This window comes from Passer domesticus, chromosome 29, assembly GCF_036417665.1.
Source record: "Passer domesticus isolate bPasDom1 chromosome 29, bPasDom1.hap1, whole genome shotgun sequence".
NCBI lineage: Eukaryota > Metazoa > Chordata > Aves > Passeriformes > Passeridae > Passer > Passer domesticus.
The window spans coordinates 2236620-2258227 of NC_087502.1; the positions used below are offsets into that span (position 1 = coordinate 2236620).

Genomic DNA, 21608 nt, shown 5'->3' on the forward strand with positions numbered 1-21608 from the left:
TGCTATTTCCAGGATGACATCCCTGTTCTCATCTATATTCAACAATCTGATATATTATAAACTTTCCACAAGCACCCACTTCTTTAGTCAATAGTCTAAAGCCAATCTATTTTGATACACTATGGTTTTTGTTTGGCTTTGTTGACTTGGTATTAATTCTGATGCCTGAGCACTTCTGTTTGTTAATATCTCGAAAACTGCTTGGAGTCTTATCATAGAATTCAGCACATAAATTTGGGTTCATAATGAGTTAGATTGCTGTGCTGGTTTTGCCTTTTTGTTTACTAATTGTTTTTTTTTCCCGAATCTTGAACTACACCCCTAAGGGCAAATGGGAAACAAATCCATCTCTCTCCTTTTGGATATTCAATTCCCAGTCTATAACCACTTTTTCCGAAGTTTCTTGCAATCCAATATTTTTTCACGTTTTGCCTACAGGTACTTCATTTGGATGGGTTATAACAGTGCCTGTTCACACGGGTTTGTGCAATAAAAGAGGAACTTTGGTTTCTTTCTATGTAATGCTTTCAGTAGCATTTGTGATACAATCTTGCCATTATCCCAAAAGGGAAAAAACAAAAGATGAGTGACAGAAAAAGGAATAACAGAGGTCTGGTATGGCTTATACCCCCACCTCCCATGCCCATGGGGTTGCAGCCTGTTGGAACCCTGCATGCTGAGAATTTTAGATTTTCTGTACAGACAGACTCTGACACCCTGGAGAGCACTGCATTTGACCTGAGGCCGTGGAACAGGCTTCCAAAATTGATTGATAGCACTGGGGTCATGGGTGTGTAATTGGTTAGAGGTGTATAATATCACAGGGTGGAAAATGTAGAGTTTGGGTTTTAGAATATCATAATAAATATGAAGCCAGATGGAGGTTTTAGGGCGGAGACAGGTTGTTCTTCTTTACCTTCTTCTTCCTTCTTCTCCATGTGTTTGGGTGGTCTTTTGTAATTAGACAGAAAAGTCCACACTGTGGGCTTTGAGGGATTAGTTATTGGGTTAAAAGGGAAAATAATTTAGGCATCATTTCTTAATTGGATAGTTTAGCCTTAAAAGACCTTGTAACAAGAGATAGCGAGCCATTTTGTGCCTTGCTAATGAAAGACTGCAGAACTCACGGCTGTGAGGCTGTAACATTGATAGGAAATCATAAACACCTGAGTCTGAACGTGAACTATCCTCTCAAGTGCCTTCATTTTTGACCTCGACAGAGGTAGAAAAAGGAAGCTGAAAACCAGCAGCAAGCCATTGCAGGTGTATTTGATCTTCTCGGAGGCAAGTACAGCGGCCAACCCAGTCTTGCCCTCTTTTTCCCTTGTCACTTCCTTTTTACTGATTTCCAGGCAAATAATTTTTGACATTCCTTAACTGTTTCCCACCATTCCTCAGGTATCTCCCATTCAACAGGCACTAATAATTCCCATCTACAAAGCAAAGTTATTATTTCAGTTGTTTTGAGTTCTATTTGGATAGGGGGTAGATTTGGTGCTTGACATTTCATGCAATGAGAGTCCGTTTTTTTGAACTACAATACGATTTTTTTCACAATTTAAACATTTACATATAACTCAGCTAGCACGTCTGGTATTGGGATGAATCAGACAGGGTATACGATATGCCTCTGATGGAAGTTGTAATCCTTCTTTTTCTTCCTATAAGTCACAGGCTAAGGCCAGAATATGAGAACTCTCTGTCTGAACCAGTCCTGATGCTCCTGTTTGAAGAGGAAGGATTCCTCCCCAAGGAGGTGTCACAAAACTTGTCCAGGAGCTGGTGCTGCTGCGGCCGTGGGGTAGAGCAGGTGCGGAAGGCGGGTCCGGGGTGGGAGCGGAGGAGGAGCGGGAGGAAGGGCAGGGAGAGGGGAAGGGGAGGAGCAGGAAGGCGAGGAGCACGAAGAGGAGCGGCCCGAGGAGGAGCAGCAGTGGCAGGAGCATTGCGGGGCTCCACGGCGAGCCCGCTGAGCCCGCAGCTCGGCTGGCCCCGGCAGCATCGCATTGCCCTGCGTGCCGCGGGTGAGCGCGGAGGGGAAGCTCGCCCCGAGCCGATCGCGGCAGCTCCGGGAGGGATTTTTGGGGGTGAAAGGAGGGAGGTTGGAGGGGTTTGGGTCTCGCGGAATCCGGAGTCGCGTCCCAAATATATTTCGGTTTTGCTGGGAGCGGTATTTTTTCTTCCTATGACGAGGGGACATTTTTGGATGTGGCCGGAGTGCAGAGCTGAGCCGTGAATGGCCCGGGGGGATTTTGCGGGGCCCACGTGGCGCTCGGCCGGTGCCGGCGGGCGGGCCACGGGTTTGGGGATCCCCGGGAGAGGCGGGGATGAAAGGCGGGAGCCCCGGCGTGGGGAGAGGGGCGATAGCAGAGCTGGGGGAGCTCCGGCAGGCTGGAGGGGCGGTGGAGCCGGGAGATGAGTGGGGCCCGGGCCCCGAGGCTGAAAGTATTGTCGGGGAGCGGGGGAAGCGCTGAGTGCCTGGGGTGGGGGATGCTGGAGAAGGGGACCCTGGGACACCTGGGAGCCGCGCTCGAATTGGTATAAAATTTCAATAGTCAATCCGGATTTTATTTTTTATGCTTTTTATTTTAAAGCCAGCAGCACTGGGTTTTCGGGAAGTCACCGCTCCACTCACGGCACACACCACTTACAAGTTCGGTAAAGTATATATACTGTTTTTAAGCCTACAAAGCATTTTCCAATGTGCTCGGTTAGTCCAAATCAGCAAATATCAATAAGCTGGGAGCAGCAATTTCATAATCTTTCCAGGTGGTCCTTGGCTTCCTGTCCTTCTTGTGGTCATCTGGAGGGAGGTGATTTACACTGGTGTCTGCTACCTGATTTTATCACGTTGTTGTAGGTAAAAAATTGATGCAGCCAATTTAATAAAAATAAAAACAGAATTTATTCACAACCAATATACAGTCCTGACAGCCAACAATCAAGGAACAGCACCGACCCCGGGATCTGAGCTGGGTGAACACAGAGTCCGAGCTGGCTAGCAGCGAATCCCCACTGTTCACAAAGAGAGCCTGGTAGAGCAGGCTTAAATACAGTTTTTCTAGCCCCAGGCAGGGTCTCTTGTCTTCCATGTAGGACTCTCGTCTTTTTTCAGGTTTTCTCATATTCATGTCGTTTTATTTCTCCGTGCAAAAGTCTTAACAAAGCTCGTCCAGGAATCCATGTATTTTTGCTGCCGAGTTCCTGGAATATGTATTTCAGATGTAAGTTTCTGATGGCTCAGGTTATGTAGGTCAGACATCTTCATGGGCCATCATGGCTGGGTGGCTCCTGGTTCATTCTAGAGAGAACACCCATCTCCTTTCTCAGCCAGTCTTTTTCATGTGTTAATTTGGATTCCTTTCCTCTGCTGCCAGCTGTGGTTTCCTCACTCTCTGTAGCAATCCCTTGTCTCTGGCTAGTGTGCCCTCATGACTTGTTTGATTAGAAATCATACTATATCCTATATAACACTCATACCACATCTGACAGAATACTCATAATGTACGAATTATCACTATACACATACACATGTAGTCTCAATCAGCACGAATTGCCAAAATACACCTAACAATCCCTCCCCTTCTTCATAAACACATTAAGTTGTGCTGTTTTTCTAAAAATGTTCATGCGTACATCTTTCTAGCCTTTTAAAAATTTTCCCTTAGAACCCATGTGATTACCTTTAGCTACTTGGTGCTTATGTGAGTTTACTGTTAGGATGGAAATACATGGAGTATACTCTTCTACTTCATGATATTCTTTTCCTTCCCTGCTGATGCAAATTGTTGTAATCACCCTTTTGTTTTTGAAATCTTTGCATTATCGCATTTGAGAAGCTGCTCTGGAGCTAAACTCTCACTTTTCTAGGGCTATTTTTCTGCTGATATGAGCCTTCCACAAATCCAGCAGTTGGATTGTTCCACCCTCTTCTTCTTTATTTCTGACTCCTGTCGTCTTAACTCTTGAGCTACCTGCTTTATTTTGCTCTCTGGATCCACCCCATCTTTATTCTTCAAAAACAAAAAGTCCTATCATATTGCAGACAAGCCCTGTCATCATGATCTTCAAGAAGGTCAAGAATAACTGGCTCATTCTTGAGGGATAGCCTATTTTCATATTTCAAATTCTTTCTTACCCAGTATGTTTTCTTCTTATCACACACCTTTTCAGGCGATTATGATCATAAGATAGTTTGTTAACTTGGAAATAAGCTACAGACTCCATTCTTCCCCCAGTCTACATGGTGTGATTACACGTATCACAAATAGGGATGGGTATCTGTTCAATATTCCTCTTATAAATTTTATGCATGGGTGTTTCTAACTTTTTGCTTTTTGCACATATTATTTTTCCATTCTAGTCACATATACTGAGTACTATTTAAGGTACTGTACCCACTTTTCTTACCTTTGCTGCAATCTGCTGGGGCTGGGTGTGCTGAAGTCTCTGTCTCTGCTTGTCCTCTCAGGACAATCTGCAAACATTGCCTGCACTCATTACCAGGACTCTGCCTCTCCATGCTGGGCAAATTTTCCAGGTGTGAACCAGCTGTGCTGCTGCACATGGTTAGACTCAGGCCCATCAGGATCCCCATATTTGTATTCTTCTGCTTCTGCTTATGCCCACTGGGTTGCTGCCAGCAGCAAGGTCCGACCATCTTCTCAGCAGCAAGAATATTCTTCTGGGGTCCCATACCCGGACCAAGCCACATACTTTTTTAAAGATGCCCCATCTTGAGAGTTGAACTGTATCAGTTCTGCAGGGCACTGTGTTCAATCTCTGGTACTCGATTGTTAGAATTTGAGCTTGCGAATTTACTTTTTCCCTCTGTCCTGTTCTGAAACAAGTGATGTCACTCCAGGGAATCCAATTCTATTATGCCTAATTCAGTAGTGGTTTCTAAGATACAGCTAGTCAGATACTGTTCTTCCTCTGTATCCCTTGTACATAAACCTCTTGGTCTATATCCAAGTGTGTGTAACCTAGACTTAGTGACAGCATTCGCATTTAAAATAGATGGATGTGCAACCAGTCACTGTGCAACTTACCTGATCTTTTTCAGTCATTTACTTGGCTTTTCTCTTTTAATTTGGTGCTTACTAAATATCCAACAGTTTTTGTCGTACTTTAACTTATTTTAATTTTACTTTCAATGTTTCTTATAACTTCAATCTAGTTTGTATCTTATATACCCAGTCTTTCCAGATTTTTCACTGATCACGTTACTTGTTTTATTATATTCTTTACAGTATCTTCTAACTATTCAATATACTTAAAGCAACTTCATGAATAATACTCATAGTTCCAAAGAAAAGATTTTACTTCTCGTAACAATCTGTTTTTACAACTTACAACCTTAGGTATTAACATGCATAAACACAGACTCATTTACTTATAAAACAAGAGGTGTTTTCCACACTTCAAAATTACTAGATGGACATTAATTATGATGGGATTCTTTTGTTTTTTTGTGTAACCTTGTGGCAAATAATTTATCAAAGAATATTTTAAAAATTGAAAACATAGGAAAAGATTGGGAAGATTTCATCTCACTTGTGCAAGAGAAGTTAGTTTAAGAGCAGTTTAGTTGCTTAGCTTACAGTTTGGCAATTTACTAGGCCTACAGTGTCTATTGAACTTGTAAATTGAGTCCTTTAGGAGATAAAGGCCTGGATGTCTCTTTTGTGGTTCAAACAAAGGGCTCAGCTCTGCCTTTGGGAGTCTTTAATAGGGAGCTTATCTAGCTCCCAGAAGAAGTTTTAAGTTTTACAACATTTAATAAAAACATAGTAACTTGATGCAACTATAACTTTTCTCAGAGGATGACAGTATTGTTTCAGATCACACTACAGTTCTTAAACTTATAATTGCTTTGTCTTACAAACACATCTAAACTTTTAAAACTTCCACCCAATGTAGCTTTTCTTAATTTCACACATTGAATGTGATGTTTTAAATCTTTCTTTTCTGTTTAAGCACAAATATATATATATATATATTTTAACCAATATACTACTAGTTTACTTTAAAGCACTGTAATCATAATAAATACAGCACAAATTTAACACTTACAGACAGAGACTGGTTAAACACATATTTTATGCACATATCAATTATGAGCTACAAGACTCGTTTGGACTTCAAACATATAAATCTGGCTGATTTACTTTAGAGCTGCTAGTTCTGTTAAACTTTTGTCCAAACTTTAAAAACTGCATATAATTCACAGACTTGAGCAGACACTTAAGGATCTTGATCTTTACAATATTCTAAACGTCTTCTTAGCCTAGCCTTTTTGTGGTAACACAATAATTTACTTTCAACACTTCTGAAAACTTCTAAAACTTCTAAAACTTCTAAAATTTTTTTCAAAAACTTCTCAAGACTTTCAAAACTCCAAGCAAATTTCCAAAAATTTTTTAATCTGCAAAAGTGCATCAATCTTTCTCAACTAGTCTCTCTTAAAAACTTTTTTTCAAAGTTGTACACCATCTCTATAGGTATGCACATAATTAAGGAGATACACTTCAATACTACTTTCTTCTAGGAAAGACATTTTGCTATTTTTCTCTAATAACACCTCTAGATCTTTTCTTAACACATTGAAACTTAGTTTAGAAATTGATAAGGTATTTATTCTTTTATATTTTGGTGTCTCTCTTAATTGCAACACTTTTAATAATAGGAACTTCAAATTCTTTTCCTTTTTCTATTTCTGTAGGGACTTTTCATGTTTCACATCTTCCTGGTATTTCTATAATACATGTTTTCTTTGCACTAAGATCAAAAGCTTTGCTAATGTGAGCCTCTTGAGATAATGTGAGCTGTATCTACTGGCACTTCTTCCTTCTCTCTTTTTCTTGAATTCAAATAATTAGGAGGAGCAGATGGTCTTACAGCCTCCTCCACAGGCTGGGCAAGGGAGGTAAATTGTCACAGGACTCCCAAGTGTTATTTTTGATTTTCAGCTTTAACCCTTGATTCTGACTCATCTTGTCCATTTTAACCTATTAGTAGTAAGTTTCTCATAAAGGAATTTTACCTTCTCACTATACCCTTCAATCCAGTGCCTGCAATACCTTAGAAGTTTCAGCAGCTGTCTGATCTCTCTTTTTGTCTGTGGGAGGGTAAAGCAACAATTCTTGCTACTCTTTCAGGGTCTAATTTATTTTTCCTTTTTATTAACCAATGTCCCAGATATTTAACTTCAGGTTCAGTAAACTGTAACTTAGATTTTGAAATTTTTAGGCCCTTATCTTTTAAGAAGTTTAATGATGTTATGGTACTTGCTTTTACATCTTTCTCTTTAGGATTAGCCACTAAGAGGTTATCTACATATTGTAATAATTTTGTCCCTTCTATTTGCACAAATTGATTTAATAATTGTTCAAGAGCCTGACCAAACAGATTTGGTGAATCTACAAACTCTTGAGGCAAAGATGCCTACTTGAATTGCTGCTTTTTATTTGTCTTTGGGTCGCAGCATTTCTGTAAATTTTGATTGGGAATAATCTTGTACTAGCATAGTCCCATAATCTGGCAGAGTCCCCTTCCTCTTTATTTTGCAAATTCTTACCACCCACGTGATGATGTAAAGCTTGGCAAGTCCATCTTTTTGAAGGTGCTAAACACAGGCTAGATTAGATGTTTTCTAATTTCCTCATTTCCCCCTATTTCTACGCAATAATGTATCATTAGTTCTTTGGATCTTATTTGTCTCTTGGGGCAGTTCTCTTAGTGTTCTAGCATCCACCTCAACGCACTATTTCTCGGAATTTCAGGTAGACTGTTCTCCTGTTCTTTTTCAGGTTTGCTCTGAGTATTTCCCTGAATCTTGCTCTTTTTTTGCTCCATTTCACAAGCTCTTCCTAAAGTTCCCTTAACGTACGTACCTTTTTCTGAGCTGAAAGGAATTCCTAGAAAAACTTTTTTACTGGTACTGTGTCTAAGTTCTGATCCCCTTTTGAAAAAATATTACCAGTCTACTAGACACACAGCGAACCGGTCTGTGGATTTTCGGCTGGTAATGAGCTCTTGTTCTTTTCTTTTACCTGGATTTCTTTTTCCCCCATGCTGGAGAACTTACCTTCCGCTTTCTGATCCTGCCCGTAATCGATCCCCCTAGCTCCCCGACTTTCAGGTTTTTTTGTCTGAAAATGATTTTTTGTCTGCTTCCCCCTCGACCGACCACTTTCCTCTCGGAAGAGTGGAACTGTGATCCTGGGGTCCACACTCGCTTCGTGACAGTGCCACGTCTCATGACTTCATGACTTGTTTGATTAGAAATCATACTATATCCTATATAACACTCATACCACATCTGACAGAATACTCAAAATGTACGAATTATCAATATACACATACACATATAGTCTCAATCAGCACAAATTGCCAAAATATACGTAACAAAATGCATCAGGCTTTTTATTATACATAAGCATTTAGTTGCTTTGTTGTAATATCTCTTAGCTTTAGCACAAGTTCCTCTATTTTATTCTAAGCATCAGTCCTCTTGCTACTTCCTGTCTTTTACTCTACTATACTTCTTTTATTTTGATGCTTTATTTGGCCATTTGGTCAGAAAGTTTCAGAACCTTTCTTTGTGTCTATTTTGGGCACAGCAGATAGAAACATTTGCTGATTCCATTGCCAATTGACACAAATCACAAAAACATTTTTCATAATCCTCCCCTTTATCTTATTGATTCATGTCTTTGCTTCAAATTGAGCTAATACTGTTTGAGTTTCAGTTTTATTTGGTTCTGCTTTGCCCTTGACTGTCATAAGGGAGTGAGTTTTTTCTCCTGTGGTTGTTATTGTAGGGTTTATGGGCATTGCTGAAATCTGCATTCCCTGGATCACTGAATGCATTAACCTAATAAAGCATGGAATCAAACATGGTATAAACAATAGGCCTAATGCAGAAGAAAGCAACATAAACCCCAATGTTTTCCACCAGGCACCTTCAAACAAATTATTCCGTGAATTGTCAGTTAATGTGGAATTCCATTATTGCACTGGAACATGTGCAACTTGTTTAATTTTGTCTACCAAATGTGTAACAGCCTCTCCATTATCATCAGTCTCTAAACAGCACTCAGATGTACTAAATTTTCCACAAAACTCCCTTTTTTCAGCTCATAAGTAATCTGGGGCTAGCCTATTTTGATATACTGCTGCTCTGGTCTGGCTTAGTTTTCTAGCTGCAAGTTTCAATGCCTCTGATGTTTGATTAAAAGTAATTTCTGCACTGGCCTGTAATCTAATAATTTGGTTAAGCCTATAAATAGGGGTTCTATAACCCCAGCTGCCGTGCTGAGCCCAGGAGGCAGGATCACAGTAATCTGTGATCCATTGGGAAGTCCATTCTTCATTTTTCCAGGTCTGTTTTCCTCCTATTTCAGTTTGTTTTCTTCTGCGCAGAGTTTCCTAAAGAGATTGTCCTAAATAATCACCTTTGCTCTTTGGTAGCAAAAAGAATGCAGGTTGTATAATTGCAATTGTACAGGTACCTCTCCACCTCTTTGATAATTCATCATATGCCCTTTTTACCACATATCCAAAATAATCCTTTTGAAGCTTTCCAATTTTCAGCCTTCTGCCCCTGATTTTCCCAATATCCCTTAAGATCTTTTACCTCCTCTAAAGGATTGGCATGTGTTGCACTTTCCCAGCAAACAGTTCCATTGGTACAATTGATGGAGCAATAACCTGTTGGTGGTTTTGGCCACCAGGTTGTAAAAGTGGAGTTGGTGGTATATATCAACTTGCAGGAGGTATGTCCTACATACGTAGTATAATTGTTTCCTTTCCTAGAAATACAAATTTGGCCTACTGCTTCATGAGTCAATATTTACCCCTGAGGTTGAATTTCATTAAATCTTTGTGTCGTGTTCCATAATATCAACTGATCAGGTCCAACCCCTTCTCCCCTCCATGACCATTGCTTGGTTATTTGGGATCCCCACCAACCCAACAGTTAGTCACATTTAATTCCTTAACTACTTTTTGCATCAGATCAATAAACAAATTTTTTTCCTAACATGGGGAGGTCCCAATCACTGAGTATTTTCTTAATATTTTATACAGGTCACTTCCTGCTCTTGTTCTTTTTGGTTTGAATTTCCCCTAAATGCTTTGTGATGTTTTTCACTAACTCTTCCTTGAATTTGTCTTGTACTCCCCCTTTATTTGAGTATCCCCACGTTCCGCCTTTGGGAGAAGAGAAGAATGGTTCTCCCTGGTGACAAAATTGATAGTTTCCAGGTGCCCATCCTCCCACTCCTGAATCTGTTGCTACCCAGTAACTCTTCTCTCCTGTTGTACAAGTTTCAAGTTGTCCTGGCCCATAACGTCCTGCATTAATATGAGTGTGTGCTTGGGCCATGGTCCAGCCATACTTTACATTTTGGTAGCACTTCAAGCAGGGATTGGTTTCCCATTCCCTGGAAGACCCAACAGTACCAGAAGGCCCCACAGTTTTATTGTCCCTCTTCCTCCTTGGCCTCCCGGGGTGCTCCCAGCAGTGAGGGGTGCCATCTTCTCTGCAGCAAGGATATTCTTCAGGGGTTCCATGTGAGCTTTCCTGCATTTCGTGCCATTTCTTAAATACTTCCCAGTTCTTTGCTTTGGCTGGCTTGGATCTGCAAGGGACTCGATTACGTTTGCAACGCTCAATCTTTTTAATGTTTGCCTCACTTGATAGTCCCCCTCTCAATCCGTATTTGCACAACATCCACCACTCATAAGAATCTAGTTTTAATGTTCCTTTCTCTAGTCTCTTTTATAAAAAATATATTCAGACAAAATCTGTTCAATGTGTTTACACTCTGGACACAACCCACTTGGAGGATAATCCCTGTGACAATGATAACACCACCTCTCCTTCCAATAGTTGCATTCAGTGCTTACAAAGGGATAGCAATTACAGTCCTTTTCAATACAGGTAATTTTATCTCCCGACATCTCTTGAGAATATGGCATCCCATATAACATCTTGCATGGGGAGATCCCATGCTCTGAGTTTGGCATTGTTCGAATATTTAACCACACCAATGGTAAATACTCGGTAAATATTGGATTAATGCTTAATCCAAGATAGTTTTTTTTAATCATTAGTTTTGCTAGGCGATGCTTTAGGGTCTGGTTCATTCTTTCAACTCTCCCCAAAATCTGAGGGTGCCAAGGGGTATAATATTCCCAAGAGATCCCTAGAGCTTTCATTACTTTAACACTTTTGAGGTAAAGTGGGAACCCTGATCCAAATCAATCACTCTAATCATCCTAAATCGTGGAATTATTTCTTCTAAAATAATCTTTGTAACAAAATGTGCTGTTGTTTGTGTCACAGGGTAGATCTCCACACAATGAATTAATTGGTCCACTATTACTAACAACTACTTATATCTTCCCATTTTCTGTAGTTTGGTAAAATCTACTTGTATCTTTTCAAAAGGCCTATAGGCAGTTTTTCTCCCTCCACGCGAGGTCTGTCTAGATGTCTTCTTGTTAATTTTCTGGCAAATAATGCATCCTTGTGTCTTCTGTTTTGCTATATCAAATATTCTTATACACTCAAAAACCTTTAAAAATTGGGCACTTAGTGCTCATGTTCCCCAATGAGTTCATGAATGTAACTTGGGAATTATTCTTTTAACATTACTTTTAGATAGCGTTTCTCTACCATCTGGTAAAAGCCACTTATGCCCTTCTAGCTTAGCCCCTAGTTTCTGCATCTCTTGTATTTCCTTTGAGATATAGCATTTTTGATACTGATACTTTGTATCATCCTCACTGTTATTCCAGTTATTTTAAAAACACAGGTAAGCATACTGCTGCCCTTTGTGCTTCTGCATCAGCCAAATTATTGCCATGAGTCCGATAATCCATTCCCCTCTGATGTCCTCTTACATGGACAGCAGCTATCACTGATGGACCTCTCAAAGCTTCTAATACTTTCACTCTTATTGGAATGATTGGCTTACTTATTTCTATCTTAATGGGTCCATTAATGCTTATTATACATAAGCATTTACTTGATTTGTTTTAATATCTCTTAGTTTCACAACAACTTTGTCTATTTTATTTCAAGCATTGGTTTTCTTGCTACCTCATCTCTTTCACTCTACTGTACTTCTTTTATTTGGCTGCTTTATTTGGCCATTTGGTCAGGAAGTTTCAATACCTTTCTTAGTGTCTATTTTGGACACAGCAAATTGAAGCATTTGCTGATTCCATTGCCAATTGACACGAATGACAAAAACATTTGTCACAGAATCAGGGGAGGATGAGCCCTGGGACCCCCAAAAGCCCCTCAGCATGGCTGAGCAGAACCCGAGAGCGGGGGGGATGCCCGGGACCCACGGGGCCCCAGCAGCTCTGAGAAGAGGGACCCCCATAACCCCAATGTAAGGACACTGGAAGCAGGGAACTCCTAGGAAGTGGTTTTGGACTTAGTGAATTTTGGAGGTATTTCTGGCCACCAGCCACCCAGTGACTTCTAGAGATGGACTTGGAGAGGAGGACCTTCAAAGCTAATGTCCTGGTTTAGGACAATTTTGGGGGAAAACCTCTAAAGGTCTTTCCTCTAGAAGACCAAATTCAAGTGGCTCCTCCCCCAACTGGTTCTGGAAAAATATTTCCTTTGAGAAAAGTGGAAAACACTGTTTATTTAACAGGCAAAGCACTCACCAGCCCAAGTGTCATGGTTTGACCCTGGCACAATGCCAGGGCCCCCATGAAGGGTATATTTCCAAAATGGTTGCTGTGAGATGTGACCCGGGAACAGAACAAAGCAGGCTCCCATTCGGGGATGGAGGGAAAAACACAACACTTTATTTATTACAAATCTAGAAAGGAACACATACCAAGCTAAAAATGAAAACCTTCCAGATACTTTCCTCCTCCCCCTCCCTTTTCTCCACAGATTCACCACCCCTCAAGTAACCAACCCTCAAATCCATCAGGGATAGAGGAGTCCCCCCTTGCCTCATAGGCCTCCCCCGGAAGCACAATTAAAACCTCCTGTGCTTCCGCGTCACCCATGGCCCTGCACAGAGAACATCGGCCCTCGTGACTTCTCCCCCCCCATGTCCAGTGCTCTCACCACTGGACACGGGCCAGGACTGCTTTTAGGGCTCCCCGTTTAAAGATGCTCCACCCAGTTCCAGTAGCAGCAGTCTCTCAACTTTGGGACACCAGTCCCCCCCAAATTTCACCCCCTGGGGCCGAGGGGCCTCATGAACAGTGTCAACATTGGGACACCAGTCCCCCCCACATTTCATCCCCCTGGGGCCGAGGGGCCTCATGAGCAGAGATCTTCCTCTCCGTGGAGACAGAGGGCATCTCACACCCTCCTCAGCTGTTTCTGTTCACGCCGCTGCTTCACTCTTGACTCCTGGGTGTTGCCTCCCCCTAAATACAGTCTCTGGGTCACAGGAAAAAAACACGGGTCTGTCCATGGCTATACAAGAAAGAGTCCAGCCCAAGGCCACTCCATCATCTCTTCCACTCAGGATTCTTCTCTCCTCTTCCAGCTTTCCTCACGCTTGCCCATTTCATCTCTCATCTCTCCCTCTCACCTCATCCTGATTCAGGAGGATTCAGTATTTGTAAGGTTTCTATTAGTCTACAAAGGGGTTAAAATCTTCAACTCTGCCTGCCCAAGGACTCCCACATCTGCCGGGCACCTTCTCTCGACGCATCCCCCGCTTCTGGCTGGCTGAGTTGCCAGCACAATTTGTGTCCCTCTCTCCGGGGGGGCTGCCCAGACATCTCAATTCTCATCAACCCCTGCATGTTCTCCTCCACCTCTGCACCTTTTGGGGCTCCCGGCCTCCTCCCTGTCATGGCCTCCCCCTCCCCCACCCACACGCAGCTGGGCAGGGGAGAGGCCAGACCTACTCACCAACGCCGGATTCCCAAAGAGGAAGTTCTCTGGGAATCTCCTGCTTTTAACCCCCGTGTGTTCTCAGAGGCGTATCCAGATCCTCAGTGGCCACATCACATGCCAATTTTGAATTTGGCCACTGATTGGCCCGACTTAGACCTTTCCAGAAACACATTTCCAGGCCAAACCACGACACCAAGAAACGAGCAGTATTAAGCAATAAAACCTCTTGCTGCTCCAGAAGAGATGACAAACTCACAAAGCCCCTCCATGGGCTGTAGCTCAGCTCACTCAGTCTCTTATCAGTCCCTCTGGTGCTGGAAATGCCGCGGCCCAGCCCCGGTGGGGCACAGGTGTGAGCTCCTGGTGCTCTTGTGAGTGCTCAGTCCAGAGCAGGTTTAGACAGGTCCAAAGACAAGGAAAGCCAAAAACCACAGTCCAGGGGGAACTTCTCTGCCTCAGCAAGCTCGAACTAACTAAAAGCAAAAGGAGAGCTCTGTCCTGCTGTCTGTCCATCCGCAGACAACAGAGGAGCAGGAATGTGGAGGTTCTGAAATGAGAGAGGTTCTGAAAACAAACTCCATGTTTCTTCTTCCTCTTTGCTCTCAGAACCAGCCTTAATGATACAAAACTTACTTCAGAGGAATGGGGATGCGAGCATCATGAAGTCACTCCTGAGACCCCTAAACCCCACTCAGCCTGTCTAAGCAGGAGCTGGGAGAGGGAGGATGTCCAGGACTCATGGGCCCCTCAGCAGCTCTGAGAATAGGGACCCCCATAACCCCAAAGTAAGGACCCTGGAAACAGGGAACTCCTGGGAGAGGTTTTCGACTCCTTCTTGATTTTTGGAGGTATTTCTGGCCACCAGACACCCGGTGACTTCTAGAGATGGAATTGGCCAGTGGGACCTTCAAAACCAATGCACTCACATCTTGTTTTTCTCCCAAATTAGGATTTCCCATTCCCAGACCTTATCTGGATAGAGGAGAAGGCTGCGAGGAAGCAGAATATGCTCCAGGACACTGAGGCAGGTGAGGAGGAAGTCAGTGCCCCTTTTCCCCTCTCTCCTGCTCCATCTCCCAGCCCAGCACTGCCCCTGGCTGCAGGACAACCCTGCTGCCAACGCTGTCCTGCTGGGGATGGACTGGGGGGATCTCTTTCTCCTTCCCTCTGGCACAGAGGCAAATCCCTTCCTCTCCTTGTCCTTCCTCCCGCAGACAAGGAGCTGAAGATGGAGAGCAGGGAGGACAAATCCCCACGGCAGAACCTCATGGACGAGGCCGTTTTGAGCGGCTCCACAGCACGGGAACCTAATGGGGCTGAAAAGCCTCGGAGATCCCTCAGGAGGAGGGGCTCCAAACCCAGCCCAGGATATGCTGAGGGAGAAAGACCCAGCCTGTGCCAGGAAGGCAGCCAGAGATCTGGCCAGAGCTCTGAGGTGGTGGTCAATGAGCAGCTTAATGATGGCAAGAAGACCCACCAGTGCTTGGAATGTGGGAAGAGTTTTCCGGCGAGCTCCTGCCTGATCATCCACCAGAGGATCCACACCGGGGAACGGCCCTACGAGTGTGGGGAATGTGGGAAGAGCTTCAGGATCAGCCACCACCTGATGAACCACCAGAGGATCCACACCGGGGAACGGCCCTACGAGTGTGGGGAATGTGGGAAGAGGTTCCAGACCAGCTCCCACCTGATCACCCACCGAAGGATCCACACTGGGGAATGGCCCCACGAGTGTGGGGAATGTGGACAGAGGTTCAGGATCAACTCCCACCTGATCGCCCACCAGAGGATCCACACTGGGGAACGGCCCCACAAGTGTGAGGAATGTGGGAAGAGCTTCAGGATCAGCTCCCACCTGATCGTCCACCAGACGACCCACACCAATGAACGGCCCTATAAATGTGGAGAATGTGGGAAAGGCTTCAGGAGGAGCTCCAGCCTGAAACTCCACCAGATGACCCACACTGGGATACGCCCGTATGTGTGTGGGGAGTGTGGGAAGGGCTTCCGTGACAGCTCTCGCCTGATCATCCACCAGACAATGCACACTGGGGAATGCCCCTACACGTGCTTTGAATGTGGGAAGACCTTCATTGAGAACTCCAGGCTGATTATGCACCAGAGGATCCACACTGGGGAGAGGCCCTACAAGTGCGGGGAATGTGGGAAAAGCTTCAGCCAGAGCTCCACCCTAAATGCCCACCAGAGGATCCACACTGGGGAGAGGCCCTACAAGTGCGGGGAATGTGGGAAAAGCTTCAGCCAGAGCTCCACCCTAAATGCCCACCAGAGGATCCACACTGGGGAGAAGCACTATGAGTGTCCTGAGTGTGGGGAGAGGTTTCAGAGCAGATACCGTCTCCTCAAGCATCAGCAGATTCACACAGAATAGAGGCCCTTCCGCTGCCCCGAGTGCGGGAGGGGCTTTAAGAGAAACTCCACTCTCATCACCCACCATCAGATCCACGCTGGGGAGAGGCCCTAACAGAGTCCCAAGTGTGGGAAGCGCTTCTCCCAGAACTCTACTGTGACCCAGCACCAAGGGAGGCAGCAGTAAGGGAAGCCCTAGAAGTGCCCCGTGTGCGGGAAGAGCTTTGAGCGCTGCTCCAACTCCATCCCCCACTGGAGGACCCCCATTGGATGGTCCACGATGACCCTCGTTGGGCTGAGACTTGGTGATCCATGGTCCTGGTGATCCATGTTGGGAAGAAACCTGGCTGGTGATCTCCACATCTTCCTGGCTCCCCTTGGGCACTTGGGATACAGCCAGAGAAAAATCCATTGGGATGCAAACCGAATTCAGAATTTCATAGGGGACAGCACAGTTTTTTGCTTTCAACCCCAAAAAAATCTCACCTTTTGCATCCAATCATTTCTTCACGTGGCATCAAGGAATACTGGATGGTGTTGGAGGTCTTTTCCAATCAAAATCATTCTATGATTCTAATTCTCTCTGGCCCATAGGCATTTTTCACAGCCAAATGGTGATTGACTGGAGCAAAAACAAGATTTTGGAGACAGTGGAGTGGAAATTCCTCTAGAAAAGGTTCTACTCACCCAGACACATGGATACTCAGCCAGCATGGACACGTAAATTCTTTTATTTTGGCTTTCATTTTCCTTCATTTTTCTTCATCCCTTCACTCAAACATTGGGGTAAAAATAAAAACATTTAACTAAGATATGGATGGTGACATTGGGGAATATGGTGGGGATGGGGCTGGGGACATGGACAAGGACGTGGGTGTGGACATGGCTGTGGATGGCGATATTGGGCATGGGGGGGTGTCACAGATATAGATGGGGACATGGGGCTGTATGGCCATGGATGAGGACAAGGGGACAAGTCCATGGGTTGACATGTCCATGCCATGAGATGTCCCATGACCAAGGACACCACATCCCCACCACCACCACGATACTGTCCCCTTCATGCTCCCGTTTATTCCCTGCTCTTTCCCTGGCTGTGACACCTCCCTTGCAGGATGTCCCCATGTCCTGGTGACCCGTGTCCATCAGCTACTCCCACCAGTGGTTCCAGCAGCAGCCAGAGCCCGTCCTCAGCATGCAGGATCAGCTCGGGCTTGCGGCGCGGGGGTGGCCTCGCCGTGTCCCTCCACAGCACAAACCGGGACAGTGTCAGTGCCACTGCCACCTTCATCTCAGCCATGGCAAAGCTCTGCCCGATGCAGTTCCTGCCACCACATCCCCACTGTCAGTGTCACCCCACTGTGAACCCAGCCAGGGATGGGGGTGGCACCTGGGGACACTCCTGTCCCCACTCCACCACATACCTGGGGCCAGCAGAGAAGGGGATGATGGACAACAGGCACTGTCCCTTGGTGTTCTCTGGGCTGAACCTCAGGGGGTTGAACACCTGGGGTGACACCGCCACAGTCTCACTGAGGGGACACAGCTGTCACCACCATGGTGACAGGGACCCATCATACGGTGGCCCTACCTCAGGCTCAGGCCAGAGGTCTGGGTTGTGGTGGGTCCCGTAGACGCTCATCGGGCAGATGACCCCTGGTGGGATGGGAATGGCCACTTTAGGGACAGCAGATGAGGGTGGCTGGTGACACTGGGGACACCTTGGCCATGCCATACCCTTGGGGTGACACGGCCATCACGCAGGGGTATGTCCTCGGTGCAGCACTGGGACACAGCAGTGACAGGAGGGTGCAGCCGCAGGCTGTTCTTGATGCACATGGTGGTGAAGGGCAGCTGGGACAGGTCCTCCCTGGGGACAAAGTGGGGGTGGCATCGTGTCCCCAAGCCACATGACCTGGGGTGGCCCTGGGGACATCTCACCATTCAATGTCCGCAGTGTCCCGGCCAGCCAGGAGCTCCTGGACCTCCTGGCGGCATCGCTCCTGGTGCTCAGGGTGGCCAGCCAGGTTGTAGAAGAGCCATGCCAGGCCACTGGCCGTGGTGTCATGACCTGTGGGGACATTGGGTGAGTGAGGGGACACTGGAGTGGCTCCTCCCCAGTGGCGCCTGGGAGCTCGTGCTCACCCTCAAACATGAAGGTGTCAGCCTCAGCCGCGATGTTCTCGTCCGACAGGGTGTGGCCGTTCTCGTCCTGCGGGGGTGAGATGAGCCAGGGGCCACCTGGGGCCACCGGTCTATGGCCAGATCCCATCCATGGCCACCACTCTTCCCCCATGGCCACCACCCTCCGGGCACCACCATGCCACTGGCCATCAGCTCTATGGTCAATGCTGCCCATGGCCACCACTGTTCCCCTGTGGCCACCAGTCTATGCCCCAGCCCACCATGGCCACCAGCATCCTCCTGGCCTCCATGGCCAACCCTTCCATGGCCACCACCATCCCCTAGACCACCATCCCCCCATGGCCACCACCCTATGGTCACCATCATCTCCCCATGGCCACAGCCACCCTCTTGAGCACTTCCATGTCTCCATGGCCACCATCATCCCCCATCCCCTCATGGCCACCAAAGGACGAGGGTTGGGGGACAACCAGAGGCTGGACATGGTGACACTTTGGGTGGCCTTGGGGAACCTCAAGGACAGGTTGGTGGCCACTGTGGGGTGGCATTTGGCCTGGCCATGCTGACACCTCTGGGACCTGTGGACTTGGGTTGGTGGCCACTGCCTGGGCACTGCCAGGTCTCTGTGCCAGGTGCAGTGACACCCATGGGTGGCCCTGGGGATCTGTCTGATGTCCCATGTCCTACCTGAGGCACTGAGGAGTGGCTGGAGGGTGCTGGGGTGGAAGAGGCGCAGGACAGCAGCCAGGGAAGTCCCCCCCAGAGGCAGCCATGAGGGTACTGGGCCACCAAGGTGTCCACCTGCTGTAGGGCTTCCTCCGTGCTCTGGCCCTGGGGAGAACAGGACATGTGTGTCACTGGGGGCACAGATAGGCTTGGGGACGTGTGTCCTCAGGATACTGCCAGCCTTGGGGACATGTGTGATTGTCTCCACTGTCCCCCTGGCAGGTGCCACCACTCTGTCCTCACCATCCCAAGTGCCACCACCCCATTCCTTCAGTCCCCTCATAGGTGCCACCACCCAATTGTTCCTTTGCAGGTGCCTCCACCCCTGTCCCCGTTGTTCCCGCAGGTGCCACCCGCTGTCCTCTCACCATGCTGTTGTGTCCCAGCAACCAGTTGCAACAGGATGGGATGGGGAACTTGTTCAGCTGGTGACAAGTGGCCCGGAATCGGGTGACAGCCACCAGCGCATCCCAGAGCCACCACAGCAGCAGGGCCACCACAAAGGTGCCCAGGGCCACCGCGCCCAGGGAACCTAGTGCCATGGCCACCGCCATGGAACTGCTCCTGGGGACAGGGCAAGGGGCGGGCATGGGCGGTGTCACCGCGGGGTCACGTGGCGCCACGCTGGGTGTCACCGGATCCGCCTTTTGTCGTAACGCGCGTTCTGGTGGCAGCGTCCTCTGACATGTCCTGATGGCTTCTTGTGCTGACATGTCCTGGTCCTGCGTCCCCATATTTGTATCCTGGTGGCATCGTGTTCCCCCCTCCATGTGTCCCTATCCCTCCTTCCCTCTATGTATCACCATCCCCCACCTGTGTGTCCCTATCCCTCTGCACATATCCCTGTTCACTTTCCCCGTTGTCGTGTGTTCCTGTCCCATCCTAGTGTCCTCATCCCCATCTCCCCCATGTGACCCCGTTCCCTTCCATGTGTCCCTGTCCCCTCTGAGTGTCCTCATCCCCATCTCCCCCCTGTGACCCTGTTCCTTTCCGTGTGTCCCTGTCCCTCTCTGTATGTCCCCTGCCCCCCGCCCCTGGTGGGACCAAAGTCCCCGAGGTCCCAGTGCTGTGTCCTGTGGGATATTCACGTGTCCCACAGCATGTCCCTGTGTCCCATAGGATGTTCCCGTGGCTGTTCCTTGCACTGAGCTTCTGCGCCTGTGCCAGCACAGAGAGGGACACCCCATGACACCCCACAGCACCCCACAGCATTTTGACCTCTGGTTTTGTCTTTTCTCCTTGGTTTGGTGGGCACCTCTGGCACAATCCTCTGGTACAAGCGGAGGTCGTGGTGGTTCATTAACTGATCTCACAGTGCAGAAACAACACAGAGGGGATTTCAGTATTGATCAAAACAAATGCACCTTTTATTGACTGCCCACAGCAAATGCCATAGAAGGGTTAGAAAAGAGATAAAAGATTAAGACAGAGAGAGAGAGACAAACAGAGGGTATAGCTACCAAACATAGAGACAAAATCTTCGTGGTCCAGGTTGATGGAAATTCACCTTGTGATGTCAGGGAGAATCTCAATGTCCTGGTTAACTCAGGTATTGTATTTGTGTTTCCCCCAGACAAGGAAGGAATGATGAATCTGACTCCATGTTCTCAGAAGGCAATTGATTATTTTATGATACTATATTATATTAAAAGAATGCTATACTAAACTATACTACAGAATACAAAAAGGATAATTACAGAAGGCTAAAAGCATAATAATGAAACTTGTGACTCCCTCCAGAGTCTGCCACAGCTTGGCCCTGATTGGCCAATAAGTCAAAACAATCAGAGCAAAAACCAATGAAACAATCACCTGTTGGTAAACGATCTCCAACCACATTCCACATGAGCAAAACAGAGGAGAAGCAAATCAGATAATCATTGCTTTCATTTTTTCTCTGAGGCTTTTCAGCTTCCCTGGAGAAAAATCCTGGGCAAAGGGATTTTTCAGAAAATGTGAATGTGACACTCAGGGGTTTATTATAGTCCTTTGCTAAGGGGGGGAACAGGTAATTCTCTGGAAATCGCTGAGGGGGAACAGGTACAATGAAGAATAAATCTGTTGAAACCATCAAGGGGGAACAGATCATGTTCTCAGCAGTGAGTGAGAGTCATTGTTTTCTTGACCCAACGACCACACCTGGCACATCTCCCTTCAGTTTGGTCAGCCCCTCCCCATTATAGAATCATAGGGGTCTCAGTCACAGCCCTTGGGAGGGGGGGCTTCAATCTCAGTCTGTCATTGTGGTAGAGAAGCAGATGAAGGGTTTTCCATGGGGAACCACCAAAGTTAGCCCTGAAAGTTCATTTGGCCAAGAGGTGGGGAAATTCATGGGCTATTGCCAAGAAGCAGGTGCAAGCATATGGGGTGAGTCGCTCCTTTGCCAGCCCCCTGTTAGAAGCAGTCACTGCAAACACAGCTGTGCACAATCACTTGGGCAGCATCCACCTCAGCCAGGCCAGAACTCCAGTCAGGG

General features: G+C 46.5%; 2 protein-coding genes across 2 annotated transcripts; one reads left to right on the forward strand and one right to left on the reverse strand.

Annotated features, from left to right (window-relative positions):
• Positions 1-1895: 1895 nt before the first annotated feature.
• LOC135287385 (zinc finger protein OZF-like) lies at positions 1896-17042 on the forward strand. The gene is made up of 4 exons (XM_064400742.1): positions 1896-2021; positions 2592-2655; positions 14841-14919; positions 15106-17042. The coding sequence occupies exons 3-4, from the start codon at positions 14898-14900 to the stop codon at positions 16281-16283; spliced, it is 1200 nt and encodes a 399-aa protein (XP_064256812.1). The 5' UTR covers positions 1896-2021; positions 2592-2655; positions 14841-14897; the 3' UTR covers positions 16284-17042.
• Positions 16863-19866, reverse strand: LOC135287274 (cytochrome P450 4F4-like). Its single transcript, XM_064400626.1, has 9 exons — positions 19501-19866; positions 19094-19237; positions 18407-18473; positions 18203-18332; positions 17983-18131; positions 17853-17917; positions 17686-17768; positions 17421-17586; positions 16863-16883 (listed from the first exon to the last, which is right to left on the reverse strand). The coding sequence occupies exons 1-9, from the start codon at positions 19864-19866 to the stop codon at positions 16863-16865; spliced, it is 1191 nt and encodes a 396-aa protein (XP_064256696.1).
• Between the last annotated feature and the right edge of the window lie 1742 nt (positions 19867-21608).

Bases quoted from the DNA above. Each gene is read 5' to 3' on its own strand.
- LOC135287274 (XM_064400626.1), bottom strand. From the start codon at position 19,866: ATGGGGACGCAGGACCAGGACATGTCAGCACAAGAAGCCATCAGGACA. The intron at 19,238-19,500 runs GTGAGAGGACAG...TGTTCTCCCCAG, and splicing joins TGCTGGGACACAACAGCATG to GGCCAGAGCACGGAGGAAGC. The intron at 18,333-18,406 runs GTGAGCACGAGC...ATGTCCCCACAG, and splicing joins TGACACCTTCATGTTTGAGG to GTCATGACACCACGGCCAGT.
- LOC135287385 (XM_064400742.1), top strand. From the start codon at position 14,898: ATGCTCCAGGACACTGAGGCAG. The intron at 14,920-15,105 runs GTGAGGAGGAAG...TTCCTCCCGCAG, and splicing joins GCTCCAGGACACTGAGGCAG to ACAAGGAGCTGAAGATGGAG.